General features: G+C 38.2%; 1 protein-coding gene and 1 long non-coding RNA gene across 4 annotated transcripts in view; one reads left to right on the top strand and one right to left on the bottom strand.

Annotated features, from left to right (window-relative positions):
* Positions 1-1114: 1114 nt before the first annotated feature.
* mcc (MCC regulator of WNT signaling pathway) overlaps positions 1115-25943 on the bottom strand; it is a 133401-nt gene continuing 108572 nt past the window's right edge. For all 3 annotated transcript variants that reach the window (XM_072281397.1, XM_072281398.1, XM_072281399.1), the window contains 8 exons: positions 25031-25171; positions 23007-23107; positions 19060-19243; positions 17427-17661; positions 11392-11592; positions 8205-8302; positions 5339-5461; positions 1115-4460 (listed from right to left, as the gene is read on the bottom strand). In XM_072281397.1, coding sequence (XP_072137498.1) covers positions 4280-4460; positions 5339-5461; positions 8205-8302; positions 11392-11592; positions 17427-17661; positions 19060-19243; positions 23007-23107; positions 25031-25171 — 1264 coding nt within the window. In that variant the 3' untranslated portion in view covers positions 1115-4279. The remainder of the gene's footprint in view (positions 4461-5338; positions 5462-8204; positions 8303-11391; positions 11593-17426; positions 17662-19059; positions 19244-23006; positions 23108-25030; positions 25172-25943) is intronic.
* LOC140211564 (uncharacterized) overlaps positions 21237-25943 on the top strand; it is a 41515-nt gene continuing 36808 nt past the window's right edge. Inside the window, exons 1-2 of the long non-coding RNA XR_011889510.1 lie at positions 21237-21476; positions 21770-21927. This is a non-coding gene — a long non-coding RNA (uncharacterized lncRNA). The remainder of the gene's footprint in view (positions 21477-21769; positions 21928-25943) is intronic.

Genomic DNA, 25943 nt, shown 5'->3' with positions numbered 1-25943 from the left:
AACTTTTGTTGAGTGTGTTGCAGCCATCAAATTCTAAATTTGTGTATGTTTACAAAACAGTTGGTCAGTAAAACTATTGAAAATCTTTTCTTTGTACTTTTGTCAGTTAAATAAAGGTTCACGTGAATTAACATATCACAGATTTTTGCTTTTATTGCATTTGGGAAAATATCCCAACTTTTCTGGAAATGGGGTTTGTAGAAGCAAAGCAGCAAAATGCATTGTAAATAGCAAGGTTATGGGACATAACATGGTAAAATGCATTAAGGACTAAAGATGGATTAGGGAGTCATAAAAAAAACAATTTCAAACTGCAGAGAGGTGAAAGAGTTTGTTGATGGAATCCAGCAGAAATTGAAGGATGACAATTTGAATTCAGAGACTGTTGTGGGGTGCAAGGTGATAATTCTCTTGTGCAATATGGTCAACTCTCATAGTCCCTCTGAAATCATCTAAGTTGTTCAGCTCTATCAAGTTAAGTAAAGATTAGGCATACCAAATCCAGCCCAGTTGATTTTCCAGACTTATCCTGGAGGCTCATGTAAATTAGGAGAGTTGACTATACTTCTTTGTAGTTCAGATGGAACTGAGAGACTAAGACACAATCAACTGCAGATCTTGGAACCTCCAGAAATAAACAATGTACGGTTTTGACCTGAATTGTTGCCAATTCCTTTTCCTCTTGCAGATGCTACTCAGTCTGCTGAGTTCCTCCAGTAGATTGTTTCTTGAACTGAACAAGTGACTTTCCTCCGAAATAGCAAGCAAACCTCTTCACCCTGGGTCTGGAAATAGACCATGCTAAAACACAAAGTTTCCTAACATGTGAACCTGTTTTTATTTTGAATAAGAATTCAGTGGGTGCATGGTCACCATTATTAATTTATTTTAAAAATGCTTATATTTTTAATTAACTGAATGCAAATTCACAAAATTCCACAATGGAGTCTGAACTCTTGATATCCAGTTCATTTATGCAGGTTTTTAAATCACTTGTCACTTGCCTGGTGCATGTGTAACCATCTCCATTGGTAATCAAGACTTCCAACAGAAAATGAGGATCTCAAAACATTACTGAATCAAAACACAATCAAATGTTATTAAAAGTATTTATTCTAGATACAAGTTTTTTTTGCAAAATAACAAGTATTATAAATGTCTCTTCATATAAATAAATGCAGAGTTTGTACAATTCTATATAAAACAAATTGTTTTACATTTTACAGGAACTAGGAAAACTAAAAATTATAATCATACAACAGGAGTTATCAACCATCACACCTTCAAAGACCAGAGGTGCTCAAATTCTCAGAAGTTAATTCAAACAAAATCAAAACAAACTAATATGTTGTACATGCCAGCATTTAGACATTTTACATGTAAATGCAATTAAAATAATTTTGTTACAAAACAATTAAATTAATAAGTCATTCAAATTGTTATACATATTTGACATCCTGACTTATGGCATTCCTTTTATTCTGCCCCGTGTCCAGCTCTAAACAAAGTGCCAACCTACTGAACTGGCATAATAACAAAATGCATAATAAATAAAACCTGGAATGGAATGTATTAATTTACTAGCACAGCTCAATCCCCTTACCATTTAGTTTCAGATTTGATGAGTAGTAGACTGGGAATGGATGGTTAGTTATGCAATGTCACTGCACTGAAACCTGATAAAAGGCAGTAGCACACATTCAATTGATAAAATCAAAGATGGAATTCACTTTGGACTGCCTCATTTCATGGTTTCTGATATTACTGGAGAGCAGTAATTGCTTTCTACATGTAACTGAACAAAGTTAAATCTGAAATATGAATTTTGCTCAGGGAATAAATAATTTCTTGTAATGTTAACTCACATTCTATTTTTAGTATAAATAACTGGTTTCTTTTGCTGTAATTTACAAATAATTAAAATATTTTCTTAAAAAAACAATTTTTAAACACAGGAAGAAATTCTGGATAATTATTACACAGAAGTGAAAAAAAAATTGTTGCATGCACTCACCTTGGGGTGATTTTTCAAATAGTCTATTTCATATACCACTGATCGTTTAGATTGGTCAATAAGGAAAACAACTAAAACAAATAACTTTTGACCCCATGTTTACAACCTGGACCATTCAACAATCTTTAATTCTAAAATTCCCACTTATCTTGCAGCGATTCTAAATTTGCTTTAAATTTCTGAACATATATGTTTATTCTTATGACAAATAACTCATTGAGAAGGAATTACATATTACTTGCAGGAAGAGAATTGACATGTAAAGTATACCTTTAAAATAATTATTGCTTAAATATGACTTAGAACTATATTTTATATCTTATTATTGAAGATAACCTTTTCTCATCTGCATCTCATAACAAGGTAAGCACACTAGACTGTACTGTGGTGGAGAGATGCATACACAAACTTGTAATATGTATATATTTTTAAACACTATACTGTGACAATTCATCCCCTAACTTGTCCAAATTGATATTAAAAATGATGTAATATTTGAGTATGATTTGAAGACCAAGATGCTAAAAATTGCTGTCCCAAAGTAAAGGAGTTCAAATATCAAAGTTAGCAAAGTCATGCAAGTCCTTTTTCACCTTAGATGTTTGATATCAAAAGACACCATCTTCAAACTAGGGTTATGCCCTAATTGGATAATACCAGAGACTGCAAAAGTACACCATCTATAATACATGTTGAGAGGTCAAAAATAATAAAATAAATGCAAGTCAATTTACTCAGTGAAGGAACTTTACCTGGGAGTGAACTGGTCCTTACATTAGTAACAATGGCATGTAGCGAAACAGTTTTAATATCTTGTAACATTCTTCTAAAAGATCAGCAATTTTGTCCAAAAGTAATTCAAATGCAGCCTGTTTAGGTCGCAGTACTTAATATTACTTAAAAGAAACACTGACCTTCTTCTGGTCCAGTGCAACAATCAGGAAATCAAGAGTTCTTTTGGATTGGATAATTAAATCACTTGTTTTCTACCTAAAAAATATCCTGCCAGCTTGAAATTCTATAAAGAGGAGAAGCCTCCTGCAGATGAACCAAATCATATCTTCTTACTTAGCAAGAAAGATTCCTTAATCAGGTGATCAAAGGTAATTGATTAATGTTTAAGAAAACATTGACACAACTAATCCAATGGGATAGAGAAAAAAAAGCTACTTGAAGTTGTCTAGAAATTATCTGTTATAAAGCTGGAAAGAAGGGTCTTGTAGTTATGTAAGCGGTACCCTAAAAGAAAAAAGCCCACTGCTTTTTTCATCTGCATAGTTAAATATACTCATCTTACAAAAAGTTATCAAATTAAAACATCATTTATATTAATTTTGCATGTGTATTAATTACGCCAATTTGGCCAATTCTGGCAATTTTTGTCAAAGTTTTGAATTATTTTGATTCAATATTCAAATATCCAAACCTCAAGTCATCTGTGCCCAAGGCAAAATTAATTGTAACAAAAGGATTGCTTGAATAAAGTTGAATATAACAATCGATTATAACAAATTCAATTGTGTCACTGAAGTAAAAGATTAGGAATGATATTGCTATAGTTCATTCTGTAAGTATCTATTGATATTTGCCTAATTAAATATTGCACTATGGTGTGGTACATTAAAATCTATTCAAACCTTCAAAGAATTAAATAAATTTGTCTCATAAGGATTAGAACAATTGTTTCAGTTAATTTATCAAATATGCTGTTTTGTATCAATATTAAACTAAACAGTTAGGTAATAGTCTTCACAAGAATTATTTAAAAGGTATCAGTTTTGCATTTAAAATGTAAACCATATATATAATGAGGATGGCTTTTTTCTTAAACGGCATATAATTTTCAGAAGATGAAATGCAACACTGAGAACTGAAAGATCATCAGCAGCATCCACTAAATGCTCAAACTCTCAAGATACAGTTCTTTGCCTAATTGGTACAAACTGCTGATAAAATAAGCTGCTTTCAAAGAAAATTCTGGACACCCATTTGCCATATTCATACATTAAAATATGCGTGTTTCTACTAAGATGCAAAAGTGTTCTACAGGCACATCTAGGAAGTGATTTATTGGTGTCAGATGCCATGTGTGACATTTTTTGGAAAATTCAGTTTCTCCATAAATATTATGCTGGTGCTTCACATGTGACAGCTGGGTGAATTCAGATGTGAAAAAGGTGCCAAATACTACTTCTTTTATCTTCAGGTGTCTTCTGAATTAATGCAGTGGATCATTTACAACATCCCGCTATCTGTACAGTTTTTTTAAAGTGAAGTCTCATTTGTTTGTGGTCTAGAGTTTTCTTCTTCAAGCAGCGCAATTCTTTGCTTTAGCATTCTCACTTGTGTCTCATGTCTCTCCACCATGGCCATCATTTGTGCTTCCAGTTTCTTCAGTTTGTTTTGATGTTTCTTCTTTGCCTTCTCATACGCTGCGACTAAGTTACTGTAAGTGTCAATGATATACACAAGATATGATCAAAACATTGTTAGACTACTAAGATTTGGATATTTGCATAGATTTCACATCACTGTTTTCCACTTCCACACCAGAAGGCAGATTACTTATGTTGCTACATTACAATAAAAGTGAAACAATAAATCTTGATGTTATGAGTAATTAAAAAATAATTATTCTTAATGGATTTTTTCTAAATGCTGTACTTAAAGAAAAATTGTTGGAAAAAAAATCTTGAACTCAAGCTACGTCACAGAATGAAATTATGCAATTGGGGCAGTACAAATAGATACTTAATAAATAATAAATATTTTAAATTACTTTTTTTCTTAAATATACCAAATGGTCAAAGTAATTTAAAAGCAGTGGAATAGCATTTGGCAGCTGTAGGGGGTACAGAACAGGGTCTCAGCCTCAAGATACACTGTCTAAGGTCCAGATGGTGCTCTCAGTCTGCTCCACACCATGGGACAGCTATGACAGAGACCTGGATGATGATTGGACCCCCAGGGCCATGGGAATAGCAGACAGGATGAGTTTAGGGAGCATGCCTCTTCCAGCTTATTGGCTCTATAATTCTCACACCAAGATGTTAAAACTGATCCAGCTCTGAAAATGTGCAGAGTCTGTGTAGAATAGATTTCTGCAATATGGAAGAAAGATATGGTAGAAAAAAAACACGCAATTTGTCAACCCACATCTTTCTTAGGCTATTCATGATTTCCATTTCTTGATGTGAAAATCAAAAGCCTACAAAGGGAAGTGACCTCTATTTCACCTAGTTAGATGAATTTTTTGCAATCTAAACTACTTTTTAAAGTAGACTGCAAATAACAAATTTTATATTGTAATTTCAAATCACACACCTGTTCGCTCGTTTGAGATCATTAACAAACTCTGCAGACTGTTGATGTCGCACTTCACTGCTTTTTGTCATTCTTTCTAAAGCAGTTACCAGTTCCTGCACACGAGATTTCAGTTTTTTCTCTCTATATTTGCCAAAGACAACTCAGGATTAAACAATAGCAAATTTGGTAAAGTAGAAGATAATTCAATCTATCATAAGTAAACTGTTTGTTCCCCAACAGGAAGCCTACTTATTCTTGTACTTCCCTTGAACTCTGGTGTTACTTTTCCTAATGCTAATCTAATTTCTTCTTAATTTGTCTTAAAATGACTTTTAATAATATGTAGTGAAGGGTTCTGCAGATTTTCAGTGTGAAGTTAAATCTGTCATGCGATAGAGTTAGAGCTACAATACAAAAACAAACCTTCAGCCCAACTTGGCCATGCCAATCAAGGTGCCTTGCTGAGCTAGTACCATAGCAGGAAGTAGCATTTGGGCTATATCCCTCCAAACCTCTACTATCCATAAACCTGACCAAGCATCTTTTAATTACTGTAATTCTATCTGCCTCTACCACTTCCATTGACAGCTCATTCCATATACCCATACACTGTGTTGCAAACATGGCCTGTGGGTTCCTTATAAATCTTTCTCCTTTCACCTTAAACCTAACCCCTCTAATTTTAGGCTCTCTCACCCTGGGGAAGACTTACCTATACCCCATGATTTTATAAACCTCCGTAAGGTCACCCCTTCAACTCATTTTTCCCACGGAACAGTCTCATCTGACCCACCCCCTCTTTATAATTCAAGCTTTCCAGTCCCGGTAACATCCTTGTGCATCTTTTCCAGATATTTCCTTTTTTTATTACAACAATCCAAAAATGGCCAAGACGAATATTCGAGTTTATTTAGATACTCTGGTAGTTTGAGTATTTTAATTGTGTTTTTTTGTTTAATATGGTAAAGAAAGAAAAAACACAAGAATTGTACATGGATAAACAAGAGAAAATCTGCAGATGCTGGAAATCCAAGCAACACACAAAATGCTGAAGGAACTCAGCAAGCCAGGCAGCCTCTATGGAAAAGAGTCAATGTTTCAGGCCAAGATCCTTTATCAGAACTGAAGGATTTTGTGTGTGTTGCTTATATTTCCAGCATCTGCTGATTTTCTAATCCAAAGTGATTCACACTCTTTTTGCCTCATACCTTCTTACTTCAAATAATTATCCACCTTTCATACATTCTTTGTGTATCATATTCTAAATAATTTTCATATAAATTCCTTTCAGTCATAATTTTTCTGTTCTTCCTAATAAACCACTCAGTTTAAAATCTGTTAAATGCCATTTGTATTTACTTTAGCCGAAACAATACCAGAATCATAGCTCTTTTCCCACAATTACTGTTTCAAGTCCCAGCTAACATCTGGTAATTAACATTGGTGGAGACACAAGACTGGTTTCAACTATTTTCATTGTCCTTTAGGCTAAGAAAGAAAAACTACCCAAATATAATCTTTCAGGGATTATATAAATTGCTTTACACATTTTCTTCTCTGCTATGTACTTGTGCTCTGATTTAATGAATGGCCCAGAATCTTGCCTTCTTCACATTGTAAGAATATTGGGATCCCTACTCTTTTGACATTTTCATTGATGATTATTTCTAGTTACACATACTTTCAAAGTTTGCACACCACAGAAATAAGAAACCAGGAAGGAGAATAATGATTTACTTTGGTGGAATGAATGGGGACACCTAAAAATAACAAGATGCATTATTTTTAAGAGGATCCAAAAACAAGGAAATCCAGAAGAAACACACATCAAAGTTGCTGGTGAACGCAGCAGGCCAAGCAGCATCTGTAGGAAGAGGTGCAGTCGACGTTTCAGGCCGAGACCCTTCGTCAGGACTAACTGAAGGAAGAGTGAGTAAGGGATTTGAAAGTTGGAGGCAGAGGGGGAGATCCAAAATGATAGGAGAAGACAGGAGGGGGAGGGATAGAGCCAAGAGCTGGACAGGTGATAGGCAAAAGGGGATACGAGAGGATCATGGGACAGGAGGTCCGGGAAGAAAGATGGGGGGGGGGGACCCAGAGGATGGGCAAGAGGTATATTCAGAGGGACAGAGGGAGAAAAAGTTGAGTGAGAGAAAGAAAGTGTGCATAAAAATGAGTAACAGATGGGGTACGAGGGGGAGGTGGGGCCTTAGCGGAAGTTAGAGAAGTCGATGTTCATGCCATCAGGTTGGAGGCTACCCAGACGGAATATAAGGTGTTGTTCCTCCAACCTGAGTGTGGCTTCATCTTTACAGTAGAGGAGGCCGTGGATAGACATGTCAGAATGGGAATGGGATGTGGAATTAAAATGTGTGGCCACTGGGAGATCCTGCTTTCTCTGGCGGACAGAGCGTAGATGTTCAGCAAAGCAAATCCAGAAGAACTTTTACAGTCTTTAAAAATGGCACAAATAATTGAGAACGTAAATCCTTTGGCTTTATAGATAGAAGCATGGATTACAAAGGAAAGGGTCTTCGTGTGGCAAAGATTTTACTTTTGTATAAATTTTAGCATGCTATTGAAAAATCTAATGTGGATTTCATTTTTGGCCAAAAATCTTGACTTTTCTTTTCCATCATTTATTTCTTTCATGCAATTATTGCATCAAATTAACAAGGGAAGTTAAACTTACTACAGAATGGTAGGCTAGGAGCAGTCCTGTTTACTAAGCTGTATACAAATTACATGGCAAAGAATAATGGTACCAAAGTAATTTAAAATTATATATTTAACTCATGACAAAATTGGATCATGGCTCACTATAATATATGCACAAAATGTTTAGAATTTCTGAATTAAGGCTTCTTATGAAAACACCACTCACCGTCTCAATCCATTTGTTAGCTCAACTGCAAGCTCACTGTCATTGTATGTTCTGATTTCAGCTAGTGATAAAGCATGTGTTACTTCATCGCCACAATCCTGAAATATTAGAAAGAATCAAATTACACAGAAATTATACATCCTCTGGGATATAAATGCAGAATTCATTATATTGAATCTACGTATGTATACTTAATTTAACATGCAAGAAATCAACAAAGAAGGGAGACAACATTCCACGTGAAAAGATTAACAGGCAATAAAAATATCAAAATGTTTCACTGGCTCTCAATCAATTTACATTGCGTCACGTTCATAAATATTTTACCATGAAAAAGTGGTGATATCTTGAATACACTTTACAATTCAATGTTTTTTATGAATTAGTATGGCAATCAAGGTTTATACATTTGACGGAATCTTAAGACAGTTCAAGTGAATTATACCATATCAAACCTCAGCCGTGATTGCTCGATATTGGTTGGGCCACTGAAGTAACCCTTGACATGGCAGCTAATGTCGCAGAATTTGCTGGGATTACTGGCAGTGCTGCATAAATTACTGGCAATTGTCCACGCAGGAATACAAAAATCCTGATATTGCCAATGAAGTTCTTAAAGCCATTCCTCCACCTAGAATCTAACAATGTAGCAGGAAATAGGTGAGATTCTTCAGTATTTACGACATGGGAATCTGCTTTTGGAACTATTCCCGAGTTAGACCTAGTGCAGAAATTTTGTGTACATTCATTTGAATAGTAAACTGATGCCTACAGAAAGAATTGGAAGAATAAAAATACCTTTTCCTTTAAACTTCCTGTTTCCAATGTTTTAATCATTTGAAGAACTTTCATGAATTTTAAATAAACACAAGAGGTTCTGCAGGTTCCGGAAATCCAGGGTAAACACGCAAAAAATGCTGGAGGAATTCCGCAGGTCAGAAGAAGAATATGGAGAGGAATACAGCCAATGTTTCAGGCTGTATTCATCAAAGTATCTTGGCACAAAATATCAGCTCTTTATTCCTCTCTGTAGACGCTGCCTGATCTGCTGAGCTTCTTCAACATTTTGTTATTGTTACTATGTATTTTAAATGATATTTTTCCTTCAAGTTTAATGACATTTTAATGCCTATTTTTTAATGCAACTGAATGTAGCATTTAACTGTCAGCTATGGCCAGAGTTTGTTCTAGCCACCAATGCTTCCCAGTCCTGTATTATGAGCTGCACGGCTTAGATTCAGAATGGTCTTGCAATGAGATACCCATAAGGAATTGTTCTGATCAGGACAATCAGAATGTGAGCAGTCAATGAGGGCAGCAAAATCATCACCAATGCAAGGAGAACCACATCTCCTTCCTTAACAAAAGGCTCGGCAGAGGATGTACTTCTTGCGGCAGTTGATAAAATTCCACCTTCCCCAGAATATACTGGTGCAATTCTACACTACCATCACAGAGAGCATCCTCACTTCAGCCATTACTGTCTGCTGCAGCATTTTCGCACAATATATGAAAACTACAGTGTACTGTCAAGTCAATTGAAAAAGTCATTATCCACAGTCTACCATCACTGCAAAATTAGTATGTATCCAAGACAAAGAAGCAGGCAGAAAAAAAATCATTGTAGATACCAGCCACCAGGCAAACTGTCCTTTCTAAAATCTCCCTTCTAGAAAGCACTATAGGATTATTAAAACTGCACACCACCTTAAAAGTTTGTTCCCTTGGACAGCTAATCTGATCAGCCATTTGAGTTAGCCACCACCACCCCTCTATCAATCACTGCACTGTAAACACTTTAAACTACTTTTTATAATGCTGTTTACATTGTAAATACATGATGATACTTATGCACAATTTATTCCATATCCGTACTTCAACCTTAAGTTTATTTTTATATAATTCTTTATGTCGTGACAACACACCACAGGAAACTCCTAATACATAGAAATGTATATGGCGAATAAAGTTGTACATCAAGAATCGATGTACATACAAAATTGCAGTGGCTCAAGAACTGAACCCTATGAAATGCAAATGTACATCTACCTAAAATTCTAGTAACAGCAATATCTCAAATCTCCAGTTTCTGTTCTGTACCAATTCTGTATTTATGCTGACACTGCCACTGCTTGTGTAAAGGTCAGAAATGCAGCTGGGCTTGAAACTGGATGCCACAAATAGATCGTGAACAGCAAAGGTTAGGAATTAAGAATGTTTGAAAAAGGAGTAGACTATTCAACCCTCAGATAAATCCCTTTCAGCCCTATAGTCTCATGTAAGCTTCATCTTCATTCACAACTAAGAGTGTAATAAAGTATGGTGTCAAAGTTACTATAAATACACAGGAAGCAAATAAAGCACCTTTACAGGATCTCTGAATGCTGGACCAATGATTCAACTTACTCCCAGAGGGGATGCACAATTGATCATGCAAAGAATTTCAGCAAGCACAAAACCTGGCAGAGCTTAAAACCAAATCTGAGACAGATGGGAAGAGATTATAGGAAACTATATGAGGGGTGACTGAAACATGTAATGTATTTAAATAGCAAAGATAAAAAAAATCTGGGAGCATGGAGCAGTATGGTTGGCCATCTTTTGAGATATAATTATTTATCTCAATACTAATTAAAATATTAAAGACTGTGTTACAGCAACAATTACTTGCATTTCTATAATACACTTGCTGATGCATTTTTCTTATATAATTTGTGCAAAGCTGTCATGTGTTTATGTGACAGGAAGTAAAGGGAAGACAAATGTGAAAAGTAACTTCCAATGGAAGAGAGAAAATGGAAGCACCTTGGAATTATACTTAATAATTACGAGAAAAGGAGAGGTGGCAATTGAGGAAAATATTACAGTGAGTATCAGCAATTCAGATTAAGCTCTCAGTCTCTAGTTTTTTAAGTGGCTATTGAATGATCCCCTAATACAAGATGGAATTCGACCTCAAAATCTACCCTGTTATGAACTTGTAACCACATCTAAAAATATAACACTTTATTCTTCATTCTGTTATTGTTTTCCTTGTACTAACTCAATACATTGATGGCATGTAAAACAAACTTTTTCCCTGTACCACAATACGAGACAATAATAAATCAGTTTACAAATTTACCATCTATGTTACATCATGTTTCTTGCACTGAATTTAATGGATAATGGTGAAATTTATTTTTACTTGTTTATCTTTTCCTCCACTGCTGGTTGAGCTGAGAGATCGCATCCGTTGTTCCTTTTGCTCTTCAACCTCTGATTTCAGGTGCTCAATATGCACCAGATAGGCTTGTTCCTGGGCTTCTCTTGTGCTGAGCTTCAATTCAAGCGCTTTCTTCTCCTTCTCCATTAAATAAAGTTGGGCTTTGAGTTCTGCCATTTCCTCCTTCAGATTACAGAAATATTCAGTTTCAAAAGTTTCAATATTTTTAAATATTATGAAAATATATCAGCAGTTGTAAAATGTATCATTAAGAATTATCAAATCTCAGGTCTACATTATTATCAAATAAAATACTTAATGTCACTAGAGAAAAGAGGCTTTTAAGTAGCTAAAGAGTGTCCATTGGTACAGGAAATAAAATCCTGCCCGAAAGCTTTGACACCTTCCAATGATCTTGCTCAGCTTTTCCAGCTATAAAGATAGTTATAATAATTTAAGTATGTCTGATATGCAGTCATTTCAAAAATGATTAAATATAATTAGCTAATAGGGAAGTCTTTGCAAGATGAAGAGCCACTGGTGCCTCAAATCAGTCAAAACTTGGGAGTTTTGTATTTAATGTATGGAGAGAAATCTTAATACACCAGAAAATCTGGTATTACAAGTTTTCTTTACATACACAAATAAAAATGCCACAATACCATCAAAATATTGAATTAGCTTGAGGCTTTTCAAGTTAATATTGAATTAACTTGAGACTGATCAGAATCAAAAATTTGGCCTGCTGTGTCAATGACAGTTGAAAAACTATCTGAACAAATTGCATTTCTCGCCTCTCAGCGTATAACCTTGAAGATAAACACTCTCCCTTCCACGATACACCATATCCTACCAATTCCAACTACCAATCTCAACCCGTCTGGCTAAAATATTCTTTTCTCATCTCTTCATCTTTTAATTGTAAATCAATGCCCTAGTCATTGATTTTTGTTAATGAATACAGTAAGTTCCCAAATGCGCAATCATAAATCTTCACTTTGTCAAAGAAACAATTCCAGTCATTTTTTCAAATTAAATTTCTGCAGCCCTAGCTATATTTTCAAATTTCTCCTGTAACCCGAGTATCATAATTAATATCATAATATAATAATAATGGCTCCATCTGTCTAAGTAGACAATGGTTGCGCCCATTCCGGGGCGCAGAAATGGACGATGAATATGGAGATCTTGGGCTGCCCAGACATCAAGATCCCCCTCTCGGCCTCGCGGGTGTGGTCCAAAGGAATGCGTAGCAGTACATTTGGCATCAGCTTGGCTGCAGGAGCTGCCTGGAGGTGACGTGATAGGTCATCCAACCGCCTTAGGGGCTCCACTCCGGATTTGTGTAGGGTTTACTCCTTAGCCTTCTCTTCTCCCGAAGATACCCACAAGGCAGTGGGATCTGTAACCCTGGATAAGGGCCCATACCGGGTACTGTCAGCCGGAGCCAGCTGAGCCCGGGACTGTGTAAGGCAGGGTCGTCATGCCCTGTAGTAGTGACATATGGAGCCACTACCCACTACCGACTAAAATCATATCGCCACTATATTAAGGAAACCAACTATGGATTGTATGACAATTTTTGCCAACATCTCTATTCTCAAAAAGAAGATCCTGATCTTAGAGCTTTCCATTCATTTGTTTTCATTTTATTCAAACTATGGACCAAAGCTTTCTGTCAGGAACAAGCAGCCCATGCTCATTGTGTCCAATGTGGAAAGTACAAATGTTTCTTTGAATATTCCTATCTCAAAGGGTTCCACTATTGTCATATAAGTTTGCTAGACTAGACCTTGACAACTAAATGAAATCAAACACAGTCTACGCCATATTCCCAGGCTTAGCCCAACATTAACTGGAATGATTTTAAACATTGTGACATTCAGAAACACTTGAACTGTTAAAAGTCGAACAAGTAAAAAGATTACTGATTATAAACTTGTAACATCCTGGGAAAGGCTTCACTGCTAATGTAATGGTTTCTCTGTAGCAGCAATGTGTTTGGGTTATGACTGGAGATAAAGGGGGCTTTGGAACATGCAGTGTCCAATGAGGGGAGGTTCTTCTTTCTTGTGTGCCCAAGAACAAGGTATTCATGCACTTTTGTTCGGCGGAAGATGAGAGAGAGAAAATGCCAGAACAGAGAGGTCGTAGACTGCAGGACTGAGAGGATGTGGAATGGGGTCGGGAGTCGACAATGCCTGGGGGAAATCAATGGAGAACAAACGGTGGGAAAATCATGAGCTCCAACGTGTGCATTATACTGTTTCATTAAAATGGGCCCTTTTTTTTTGTTTTCTTTTCTAACCCTCTAGTCAAATTAAGAATTATAAAGCTAAATTATTTAATTGCATATGGTGTACTATTTGTTATTCCATTGTGCTGCTTTGTAACAGGGGAAAACATCACGCAGCATCCACACAAACGAGACTTCACAAGTTTGGCGGGCCAAAGAGCGTCTTCCCCTAGACTAAAGCCGCAGACCGAACCTAGGGTTACAATTGTGGGGGTATCGTTCCCGGACTGATTTCGTTGGATGCTGATGCTTTGTCTCGACGTGCGCATGAAGGGCTGGGTTGGGATGAAGAGTGGGAGAGTGCTCCTGCCCCGGGGGTAAAAGTCACGTGTCAGTTTGCCATCATGGTGAAGGCAAAAGGAAGGCAAGGGCAGGATCAAATGCTAGATCAATTGGGAGCTTCTGATGACGCCATTCCACAATTTTACTGTAACCTGACTGCTCTGAGGACAAACCAGTTACTGGAATTGAGTTCTGGGGAAGTGGCAGCTGTTCAGCGAGATGACCCAGGCATCAGCACCGTTTGGTCAGCAGTCGAAAAGGGAGACATGGCTCAGACGGAGAAGACAAAACACATTGCAGTGCCTCCATTACTGAAAGAATGGCCCAGGTTGGAGTTGTCGAACCAGGTCCTATACCAGGTCGTCACCTCCGGACCGACCTTGGCGTTCCCAGCTGGTTCTGCCTGAGAAGTATCAGAGGATTGTGTTGAAGTCACTTCCTGATGATTCTGGACATTTGGGGCTTGAAAAGACCTATGGATTGCTCAGAGACTGGTTCTACTGGCCCCAAATGAAGCTGGAGGTCGAGGAATACTGAAAGTCATGCATTCGATGCATTCGGCAGAAGATGCTGCCTACGTGGACAGCTCCCTTGTCGCACTTGCAGAGTGCAGGGCCCCTTGACCTGGTGTGTATGGATTTTCTGTCAATAGAGCCAGATGCCAGCAACATGGCGAATGTCTTAGTCATCATGGATCACTACACCCAATATGTGCAAGCTTTCCCTACCAAGGACCAGAGGGCGACCACGATGGCCAAAGTGTTGTGGAGAAGTATTTCGATTATTATGGCCTCCCCAGGTGGGTACACAATGATCAGGGACGCGATTTCAACAGTAGGCTCATCCATGAGTTACTGGGCATGCTTGGAATCAAGAAGTTGAGGACCACTCCCTATCATCCACAGGGTGATCCCCAGCCCGAGAGGTTTAATCAGACCTTGCTAGACGTGCTCAGGACCTTGGAGATCAGCAAGAAGAGCAGGTGGAGTCAACATATTGGACATCTGGTCCACTGCTACAACCGTACCCGAAATGAAGCTACCGGGTACTTCACCATATTGCCTAATGTTTGGTCACGAGGCGAGGTTGCCCATCAACCTTTGTTTTGGGACTGACAAGGGCGACCTACCAGTGAAGACTTATCTGAAGTATGTGTCTGATATGAGAAGGGAGCTGAAAAGGGCTTATGAATTAGCTGGGGTCGCAGCTTCAAGCAGGATCAAGGAAATAAGAGGAGGTATGATCAAAAGCTGAGGTTCTCCCAACTCCTGCCAAGAGACCGAGTCCTCATGAGGAATTTGGGGCTACCTGGGAAGCACAAGTTGGTTGACCACTGGGCAGCTATGCTCTATGTGGAGGAGTCAGATGCCAAATGTACCAGTTTTCCGGGTGAAACTAGAGGGTGGGAATGAGCCTGTCAAGATACTCCATCAGAACCACCTTCTGCCTTTGGGACAAGAGGCACAGGTTGACCCAGAGCTTGACCTGGAGCCTACACCTAGTAAGAGGACTCTGCGGCAACACGAGGCGTCTGCAGGACCAACAGATGGGCCCCACCCTTGAGTGGGATACTGATTCAGAGAATGAGGATATGGATGTGTGGTATATACTGCCTTTTGCTAACTCCCCACTGATTGAGGAAGAGACCCCCAACCCTTCTCACGCTGAGTCAGGTGAACTCGGGGGGCTATCTGTGGACAGCCTGGGTTGCAGCGGGACACTGCAAGGGATGAAGCAGGGCTTAGCCAGGGAGTCAGAAGGGTCTGAGTTGCAGGTGGGCCCAAGTAATAGGCCGGGGGAGGCCTTGCCAGGTAGAGGGGGTACGGAGGTCTCACTGAATCAGGAGACCACCGGATAGGCTGGCCTATGTAGCACCGGGGGAACAAAGTGTGGCCCCTACCACTGTGACGGGCTATGTCACTGCCTTTTACACTTGGGTTGGACTTTGTGTTTTGCAGGAAGGGTTGGCAAGTTATCTCAAAGTCATGAGGACGTGACTAAATTTGGTGGGAGAGGAGAGTGTAACACCCTGGGAAAGGTTTCACTGCTAATGTAATGATTTCTCTGCAGCAGCAGTGTGTTTGGGTTATGATTGAAGAAAACGGGGCTTTAGAATGTCCAATGAGGGGAGGTTCTTCTTTTTTGTGTGCCCAACAGCGAGGTATTCACAGGCTTTTGTTTGGCGGAAGATGGAGAGAGAAGATGCTAGAACGGAGAGGTCGTAGACTGCAGGACTGAGTGGGCATGGAGTGAGGTTGGGAGTTGATGATGCCTGGGGGAAATTGATGGAGAACAAACGGCCGAGAAGATTGTGAGCTCCAACATGAGCATTAGACTGTTTCATTAAAACGGGCCCTTTTCTTTTTGTTTTCTTTACTAACCCTCTAGTTAAATTAATTATAAAGCAAAATCATTTAATTGCATATGGTGTACTGTTTGTTACTCCGTGGTACTGATTTATAACCGGAGAAAACATCACGCAGCATCCACACAAACGAGACTTCACAAGTTTGGCGGGCTGATGAGTGTCTTCCCCTAGACTAATGCCACCGACCAAACCTAGGGTTACACACTAAATCAATTAAACAAGAACAAGTTTAAATAATTATAAAGCATTATTTCAAAATATTTAATTACCTAATATTTGCTTCCTCTTAACTGTTCATCTCCATTCCGATAAATAAAGTCACCGTTCTTATGCTAGGGTCTATAAAAATGTGTCAGGAAATCTGTCCAATGAACCTCTATATGCTAAAGTCCTAAACTTAATAGATGCTGGATGAGAAACCTGTCAATACTTTCCACTTCAGAGTACCCAAGGGCTCCAATGGTGACAGTTTGATTGCTGAGATTATCAGGCAGTTACACCGAAGAATTGGCACAGAACATGGCAGCCTATTTGTTTCAATGGAAATTTTACAATGCTGGGAAAAAATTTTAAGAACTAGGCAAATTATTTTGCGTTTATTTGGTTATTTTGCTTGTTGATAATTATTTAAATGTTTAGTTTTTTATCACTGTACTTTCTCTTATTTTAGAAAGATAAATAGTTATAGTATTTGAATGCCACTGAATGTTAGGGATCTTCATGAAAGTTCCAAAAGATAACTTCCACAGACAGGGAGCTGGAGACTACCTTTGTCTTCAATTGAAAGTTTCTCAGCAGCTTCTTGGTGATTTTCTAACTCACTCACCTGACCCATAAATACATTGGCTCCTGTTTAATATTAGGTCATTTTCAATCAAATCCAAGATGGCCTTGGCCTTGCACATCCGAGTCAATTTAGTATAGAACAGTTATCCCACAGGCAGTGCAGGTGGCAGACCCCAATCAGCAAAATCTGGGTCAATGGAACATTAGCTTCCTAAATTATATTTCAACAACAGCTTCTAAATGTCATTAAAACTAAACTTCTCAAAATGTGTGATCCTTACTCACCTTCATGGCCATAAGTTCTTGCATTAGAACTGCATTCTCTAAATCAAGTCGTTGGCCATCTCCCCGTGTTTTCACATCGTAACTAAGTGGATCAATATGAACACTTTCTAACTCTAACATAGTTAGCTTGACTGCTGCTTTGTCATTCTTTAGCTGTTGAACATAATCCTTCAACCTCTGTTCATCTTCTTTTGTAAATTCTGTATCACAGCTACTAGCAGTTGAACTTGTAGTACTGAAGAGTCAAAAACAATAATGGATCAGTAATATTTTGAAATAAAATTATTCATATACACCATTTCATAGCTATTTTTCTAAATAAAGCAATAAGACTATTGAACAGTCACCTACTACAATTACATGGACTTTTAACTTCACAGTCTACCTTGTCATGGCCTTTCACCTTATTTCTGCCGAACTGCACTTTCTCTTAACTGTAACACTTCATTCTGTATTCTGTTATTGTTTTCTTTTGTACTAACCTCACTGAAATGAAACGATTTGCATGGATGGCATGCAAAAAGTTTTTCCACTCTGTCTCAATATGTATGACAATAAACCAATTTACCAAATATTAAATTCCAAGAGCAAACATTATTGCACAATGGAGCAAACTTTATCCCTGTTAAATTGTATTTTGTGTACAATAAAAATGTAGTTATACCTCCTAACATGTTAATTCTTTTCACAATTCCAGCAATATTTTCTACTTCTGAGGCATGTTTATTTAGGAGGGATATAAAGGGCCTCCGCCCGAAACGTCAACTGTACCTCTTCCTACAGATGCTGCCTGGCCTGCTGCGTTCACCAGCAACTTTTGTGTGTGCTGCTCATGTTTGCATTATCATAACTTCTTGTCTTTCACATATAAGTGTTCAAATTTTCAGTAAGGCCAAGCAAATCTTATCCAGGGTTATTGGAATCAAATAGCATTTACCCAAATTTTGAATTTAACAAAGCAGTGCAGAGATAAGAAACACACACAAAATGCTGGTGGAACGCGGCAGGCCAGGCAGCATCTATAGGAAGAGGTACAGTCGACATTTCGGGCCGAGACCCTTCATCAGGACTAACTGAAAGAAGAGATACTAAGAGATTTGAAAGTTCTGGATCTCTTTATTGCTAAATTTTTTTTTTTTACTTAGCTCCATCCCTCCCCCTCCTGTCTTCTCCTAGCATTTCAGATCTCCCCCTCCCCCTCCCCCTCCCAAATCTCTTACTATCTCTTCTTTCAGTTAGTCCTGACGAAGGGTCTGGGCCTGAAATGTCGACTGTACCGCTTCCTATAGATGCTGCCTGGCCTGCTGCGTTCACCAGCATTTTGTGTGTGTTGCTTGAATTTCCAGCATCTGAAGATTTCCTCGTGTTTGCAGAGATAAGAAATTGTGTTTATTTTCTTATGTAATTACGAAATAAATGCTACCCGCTTGATCATTGTACTCATTGTGAAATCCAGATATTGCCATGGACTGTATTTATTACAGGGCATTCAGGCAATTGTGGTCCACAGAAATTATTTTATCGATCTCTTGTAACACAAAAATTAATGAATGTATCTTTGGGGGAATTACAAATTTTAATTAATAAGAGTCCATATGCAACCAAAGCAAAGTTATAAAACTGAACTATTCACCTTGTGTGACTGTGAGACGACAGACTTTCCCAGGGCTGTATGTTACATCCTGTAACAGTGCATGCTCCACCGCAGCTACCATCAAGTTTCATAAGTAGTGCTTTTGCAGCATTTTCTGCTGTTTTCCTGCAGTCATGTGCTCTCTTTAACATCATTGTTTTGTTTTCTTCACCTTTTTGATCGCCTGTGATAACATAACGTTTACATTTTTAATGACATTATGGAGAAAGTATCCAAGTTCCACACAATTAAGATCAAGATCCAAAGTAAAATCTTGGATTAAAAGCGGAGAATACTGAAACTATTATTTTCCTTGCCTCCATGCCCACCTTCATCAATAGCAACTGTTTGGAACAATGCAAAACCTTTGCATTGTTGATGTCATATTTGACCCCACTTTGAATTTTGAACCAGATGGAGATCATCATTTTTAGACCAATAATTTCCATTTAAAACATCGCCCAGCTCCAACACTGGTCTTTTTCTCATCAGCTCCTAAAGCTCTTACTGTTACCTTTAAGTATTTCTCTTCTAATGTCTTCCTGCCAAACACTCTTACACTTGAAAAATTTTAATTGCTTTGCCATTGATCATCTGGCTTCCAGCTGTAAATGTCTCAAGACCCAGAATTCTCTCCCTAAGTTTATCTGTTTCAGTAATTCACTGTCTCTCTTTGGGGCATTCCTTAAACTTACTTGTGTTTTAGCAAACTACCCACAGAATCCTAATGTTCCCAGCTGTCAAATATTCTTCAAGCACAACACGATGAACAGTCATGGAACATTTTACTATCATACTGCCTCCAGTAAATACATTTGTTGATTAATCTACTGAATGCACAAACACACCTCTAACTAAATATGTTAAAATTCAAGTTGGCCAGTTAATGAACAGAAGCCAACCTGGTAGCATTGTTATAATGCTTGAGAAGCAGTAATGCACAAAAAAAAACATTTTTTCTTAACTGGTCTGTGCTCCAACTGATCCCAAGTGTCAAAAGCATTTTGGATCTTGGGATACATTAATCCAGTAACTATTTCTGCAAAATTGTGCAAATGGTGAATTCTATTTTGTACTTGAGCAATATTTTTGCTGAAGGTATTAGTTGAGGGAAATTTAGTTCATTTAATGGTAAAAGCCACTCTCCATCTCATCTTTCTTCTCTTTCATCAACTACCATATACCTCAAGCATCATTTAGTGATTCACATTTTAAGACATTGCTGCTTAGGCCAGCATTTAAAAGACCATTTCCCAGTTAATTGCTGGCATGGAGTGCTTCACTTGCCAAGTTGCAAAGGGAATTGAATATTGAGCAATCATCAGTAAAAATTTCAACTTGTGACCTTTGACATAAATGCTATTACGAAAAAAGCACAGCAGTGCCTCTATTCCTTCAGAGTTTGCGAAGATTTGGCATGACATCTAAAACTTTGACAAACTTCTAAAGATGTGCAGGGGAGAGTATATTGACTAGTTGAATCACAAATCACGGTTGAATTCCTGGTATGGAAACACCAATGCCCTTCAGCATAAATTCCTACAAATATTATTGGATACATCGCAGTCTATCATGAGTAAAGCCCTCCCTACCACTGAGCATTACAGGAAAGCAGCATCCATAATCAAAGGCCCCCACCATCCACGCATGCTCTCTTCTTGCTGCTGCCATAAGGAGCCTCAGGATCCATATCACCAGGTTCAGGAACAGCTATTACCCCTCAACCATCAGGCTTTTGAACCAGAAAAGACAACTTCACTTGCCCCATCACTGAACTGCTCCTGCAGCCTCTGGATTTACCTTCAAGGAGTCTACATCTCATGTTCTCAATTTCTATTGGTTATTTATTTGTTGTTATTATTATTATTTTCTTTTTGTATCTGCATAGCTGTTTGCACACTGACTGTTTGTCCGTCTTGTTTGGTGCAGTCCAGATTCTATTGTGATTCTGGATTTACTGTGTATGCCCGCAAGAAAATGAATCTCAGAGTTGTATAAGGTCATATATATGTACTTTGATAATAAGTTTACTTGGAACTTTAATCTGTGAAGGAATAGCTGAAAACAGGAAGTTATATCATGTGTCTGGGACCTTTGATCTCCAACTACTACCACAACTATCTTCCTTTAAACGTGACTTCAAACCGTGATGTTTTCCCCTTGATACACATCAGCCTCAGTTTCATCACAGGATATCTCAATGCCACATTCAATCAAGTGTTGCCTCACCAAATACATTCTGTGTTTTTCCTATTTTCATTGCTTTTTCAGCTGAGGGAGAACAGCTGATGTTTTTAAAATCAGACGGTTTCCTTACTTATGCTTGACCTGATACTGAAGACTTCATTTTACCCAAGGTGAATGTGAAGATGTCCAGGCTGCTCCCTCATTTGTACACCACTTAGATACCATTTATGGTGAGTCAGTGAAGCTAACTGAGTAAGGTTTAGTTCTATTTGTACAACTAAGTGAGGCTGTTCAATTTGACTTTGCAAAGTTAACTGGATTTGGCCACATCCAAATTCAAGGATAAGTTGTTGCTGAGCACACACAACACAGGGACATAACAAAATGTGACAAGAAAGCAATGATAATCAATACATTATAGGTGTAACGACACAATCAGAAATCGGCACTGATCTGGGCCGACAATTACGTGACGGGCGGCACCTAATTAATTAGCATGTTTATTTCGGCTTTTTTCTTAAAGACGTGCTGTGTGCCTCCCAGCTACCGCTGCACCCCTGCACGCTTCGCGGACCAGTATCAGTTGGTGTCCCGGAGGGTGGGGGCCACTGCACCACCCCAACCTGCGATGACTCAGCCTAACACACCATCATCAGTGTGCTCAGCGCTGTCCCGATTCCGGTAAGTGATACTACACTGTACATACATTATTTCTACTTTATATAGGCTGTGTATTTTTACGTGTTATTTGGTACGATTTGGCAGCTTCATAGCTTAAAGGTTACTGGAGAGAGTGTTTTGCCAACAGCCTAAACAGCGCTAGTGAGATTTTCGCTACGGAGAACAGTGCAGTAATGATTGTGGAAAAGTATTTCTACTTTATATAGGATTACAAATACCTGGGGATACAAATTGACAATAAACTGGACTGGTCAAAGAACACTGAGGCTGCGTACAAGAAGGGTCAGAGCCGTCTCTATTTCCTGAGGAGACTGAGGTCCTTTAACATCTGCCGGACGATGCTGAGAATGTTCTACGAGTCTGTGGTGGCCAGTGCGATCATGTTTGCTGTTGTGTGCTGGGGCAGCAGGCTGAGGGTAGCAGACACCAACAGAATCAACAAACTCATTCGTAAGGCCAGTGAAGTTGTGGAGATGGAACTGGACTCTCTGACAGTGGTGTCTGAAAAGAGGACACTGTCCAAGTTGCATGCCTTCTTGGACAATGTCTCCCATAATGTACTGATTGGGCACAGGAGTACATTCAGCCAGAGACTCATTCCACCGAGATGCAACACAGAGCGTCATAGAAAGTCATTCCTGCCTGTGGCCATCAAACTTTACAACTCCTCCCTTGGAGGGTCAGACACCCTGAGCCAACAGGCTGGTCCTGGACTTATTTCCTGGCATAATTTAGATATTACTATTTAATTATTTATGGTTTTATTACTATTTAATTATTTATGGTGCAATTGTAGCAAAAACCAATTTCCCCCGGGATCAATAAAGTATGACTATGACTATAGGCTACCTATTTATCATATCATTCCTGGTTTTACTATATGTTACTGTTATTTTAGGTTTTATGTGTTATTTGGCATGATTTGGTAGGTTATTTCTGGGTCTGCGAATGCTCACAAAATTTTCCCATATAAATAAATGGTAATTGCTTCTTCACTTTACGACATTTCAGTTTACAAACCGTTTCATAGGAACACTCTACCTTTGGATGGCGGGGGAAACCTGTACTTTTGTACTCACCAACTGATCCAACACCTGCAGCCCTGAATTGGCCCAAAATGAGTCCTTGTTCACTCTCTGCTAGTGCCAATAGTAATTCATATGCTTCTATGCACTGTTCACTTAGAATACAAGCAAATTAGGTGAAAATAAGTAACTATATTTAATAACATGAAGTTATGCTAATATTATATGTTCAAAAAACAGTATGACACAAGATTCAAGATTATTTAATATAATTTCCAGTACACATGTAAAGTAGTATGAAATAATTGTTACTTCTGATCTGACGCAGCACAAAAAATGAGATAAAGATGCAATAATAATAATAATAAATATAAACACAGGATAGCTCTATATAAAAAATTTTATGTCCATAAAGTGGTGCTAGGCACATAAGGTGACTGGGAGCATGGGGGGGGGGGGGGATGGTGGGTGGAGGTGTGATCAGCCTTACTGCTTGAACAAATATATATATAGTACATATTTTATAGCTTTCAACTTCCATTGGTAATTGTTACAATGAGCTTAATTTTGCAAGGAAATGCCAGTTTTCCAACACAACTAATTCTATTTCCCTTGTATAGTAAGTGACAGGAAATTTGGGAGTTCCTTAGCGTAAATACTTGAATGCAGAAATCCTAAATTTCTCCTATACTTCATGAGGAGCTTGAAGAGATTTGGCATGTCAACAAATACACTCAAAAACTTCTATAGACGTACTGTGGACAGCATTCTGACAGGCTGCCTCACTCTCTGGTATGGTGTGGCTACTGCACAGGACCGAATGAAGCTGCAGAGGGTTGTAAATCTAGTCAGCTCCATCTTGGGTACTAGCCTACAAAGTACCCAGGACATCTTCAGGGAGTGGTGTCTCAGAAAGGCAGCATCTATTATTAAGGACCTCCAGCTCCCAGGACATGCCCTTTTCTCACTGTTACCATCAGGTAGGAAGTACAGAAGCTAAAGGCATACACTCAGCAATTCTGGAACAGCTTCTTCCCCTCTGTCATCTGGTTCCTAAACAGATATTGAACCCATGAACACTACCTCACTTTTTAAATATATATTATTTCTGTTTTTTGAACAATTTTAATCTATTCAATATATGTATACTGTAATTGATATATTTATTATTTCCCCCCCTCTTCTATATTATGTATCGCATTGAACTGCTGCTGCTACATTAACAAATTTCACGACACATGCCGATGATAAGAAACCTGATTCTGATTCTAAATTTTGAGCCACCTGCTTAGTTTTTTTTTAAAAACCTATGTACAGACAAAGCTCTAGCAATAAACATCTGCCTCTCTATTTTAAACAGATTCTCCAAACTTACACAGGAGAATCCAAACATTATTTGATGCTGGGATTTCTCTTCGATTGAGATCACTTGAGAGTTGACTTAGCCAGACTGTGAATGTCTCTGGCTAGAATTTGCAATTACTGCTCCTCTCACCACCATTGTGTAGGAGGCCCAAAATAGAGATGGCTTCATCTACATAATTCCAGCCAACCACAGTACAGCTATATGTGCACCAGTCTTCATGCCCAGATTTCAAATTGTTGATTCAGAGGCAGACTTCAGAATTTGATAGTGTGTAATGCAGTTAGGTTCCACCCAAGACTTTGAGCCTCAGACGCAACCAAAATTTGGGGTGAAAAGGGATGGGTTGTGGGAAAGAGAAGAGGATGGTCTTGATATCCCACTTGTATACCCTTGTAGCACTCTTGTGTTTGCATTATGATTTCTTGACTGATCTATTTTAATTATAGTAGCTTTCTATTTTAAAGTGATTGATTGGAGTCTCATAATTATAAAGCTGAAAGAATTTCTATTTTCTGGGTCGATTAGGAGTGGCTCTATGAACTTATGTAATGGGTGAGTGTCTTTCTGGTTATTTATATTATCTCATGATGTGCAGTACAAACATCCAGAAAGGGAAGTCACAATAGCTTTTAAAGAATTAGAAAAAAGAATTGGGTAAAATATTTTTACAGCTAGGAGCATCAAAAACCCAATTTGTAATTGTTACATTTACCTGTATTGGAGTGCAAGTCTTAATGCTGTACTATTGGATTCATATTTACCAACCAGCATACTCATTCTTTCAGCATTGCTCTTGCATTCTTCCAAAGTAATGGTTAAAAGGTCATTTTGTGATTTTAAATGTTCAATACGACTGAAAGATAAAACATAATGAACTGTATCAATTAATGTTTAATTTAAACTATTAAAAGGATAACAGAAATAGGGTCATTGTTCCAAATATCACAACATACAATTAACACAAATTTGGAATAAGAATAGACCACATACCTCTTACCCTGTTGTGTTATTTTATAAAATCACGGCTGATCAGATTATAATCTCAACTGCACATTTCCATCTATCTCTGGTAATACATCAAACTTATCAAACTGCCAGATTGAACCATAAAAATCAAGAAGTTTTATTTACATCTCACTTTGAGGAAGAGGTTTGCAAAGATCATGTCCCTCAATAAAATATCACATTGACTGTCAGAAATGGGTAACGTCTTGCGTTTAAACAGCGACTGCAGGCTCTGAATTCTTCTACAAGAGAAATCATCCTCAACTCCTTCCACCCTGTCAAAACTCTCAAGGTTTGTGTGTTTCAATCAAGATAGTTCTGGTTTTTCTAAATTCCAGTAGCTAGAAGGTTAGCCTGTTCAAATTTTCAGCACAAGGCAAGCTGCCAGTTTCAGCTGTGACCTTAGTAAGCCTCCTCCGAATTAAACACAGAACATAAACATCTACAGCACATTACAGGCCCTTCAGCACACAATGTTGTGCCAACCATGTAACCTATTCTAGAAACTGCCTAGAGTTTCTCTACTGCATAGCCCTCTATTTTTCCAAGCTCCATGTACCAATCTAAGAGCCTCTTAGAAGACCCTATTGTATTTGCCTCCACCACCATCACCGGCAGCA

The sequence above is a fragment of the Mobula birostris genome, chromosome 17 (assembly GCF_030028105.1).
Source record: "Mobula birostris isolate sMobBir1 chromosome 17, sMobBir1.hap1, whole genome shotgun sequence".
Taxonomy (NCBI): Eukaryota; Metazoa; Chordata; class Chondrichthyes; order Myliobatiformes; family Myliobatidae; genus Mobula; species Mobula birostris.
Note: the sequence above shows the minus strand (reverse complement) of the source record. Positions and strands in the feature narration are given on the sequence as shown.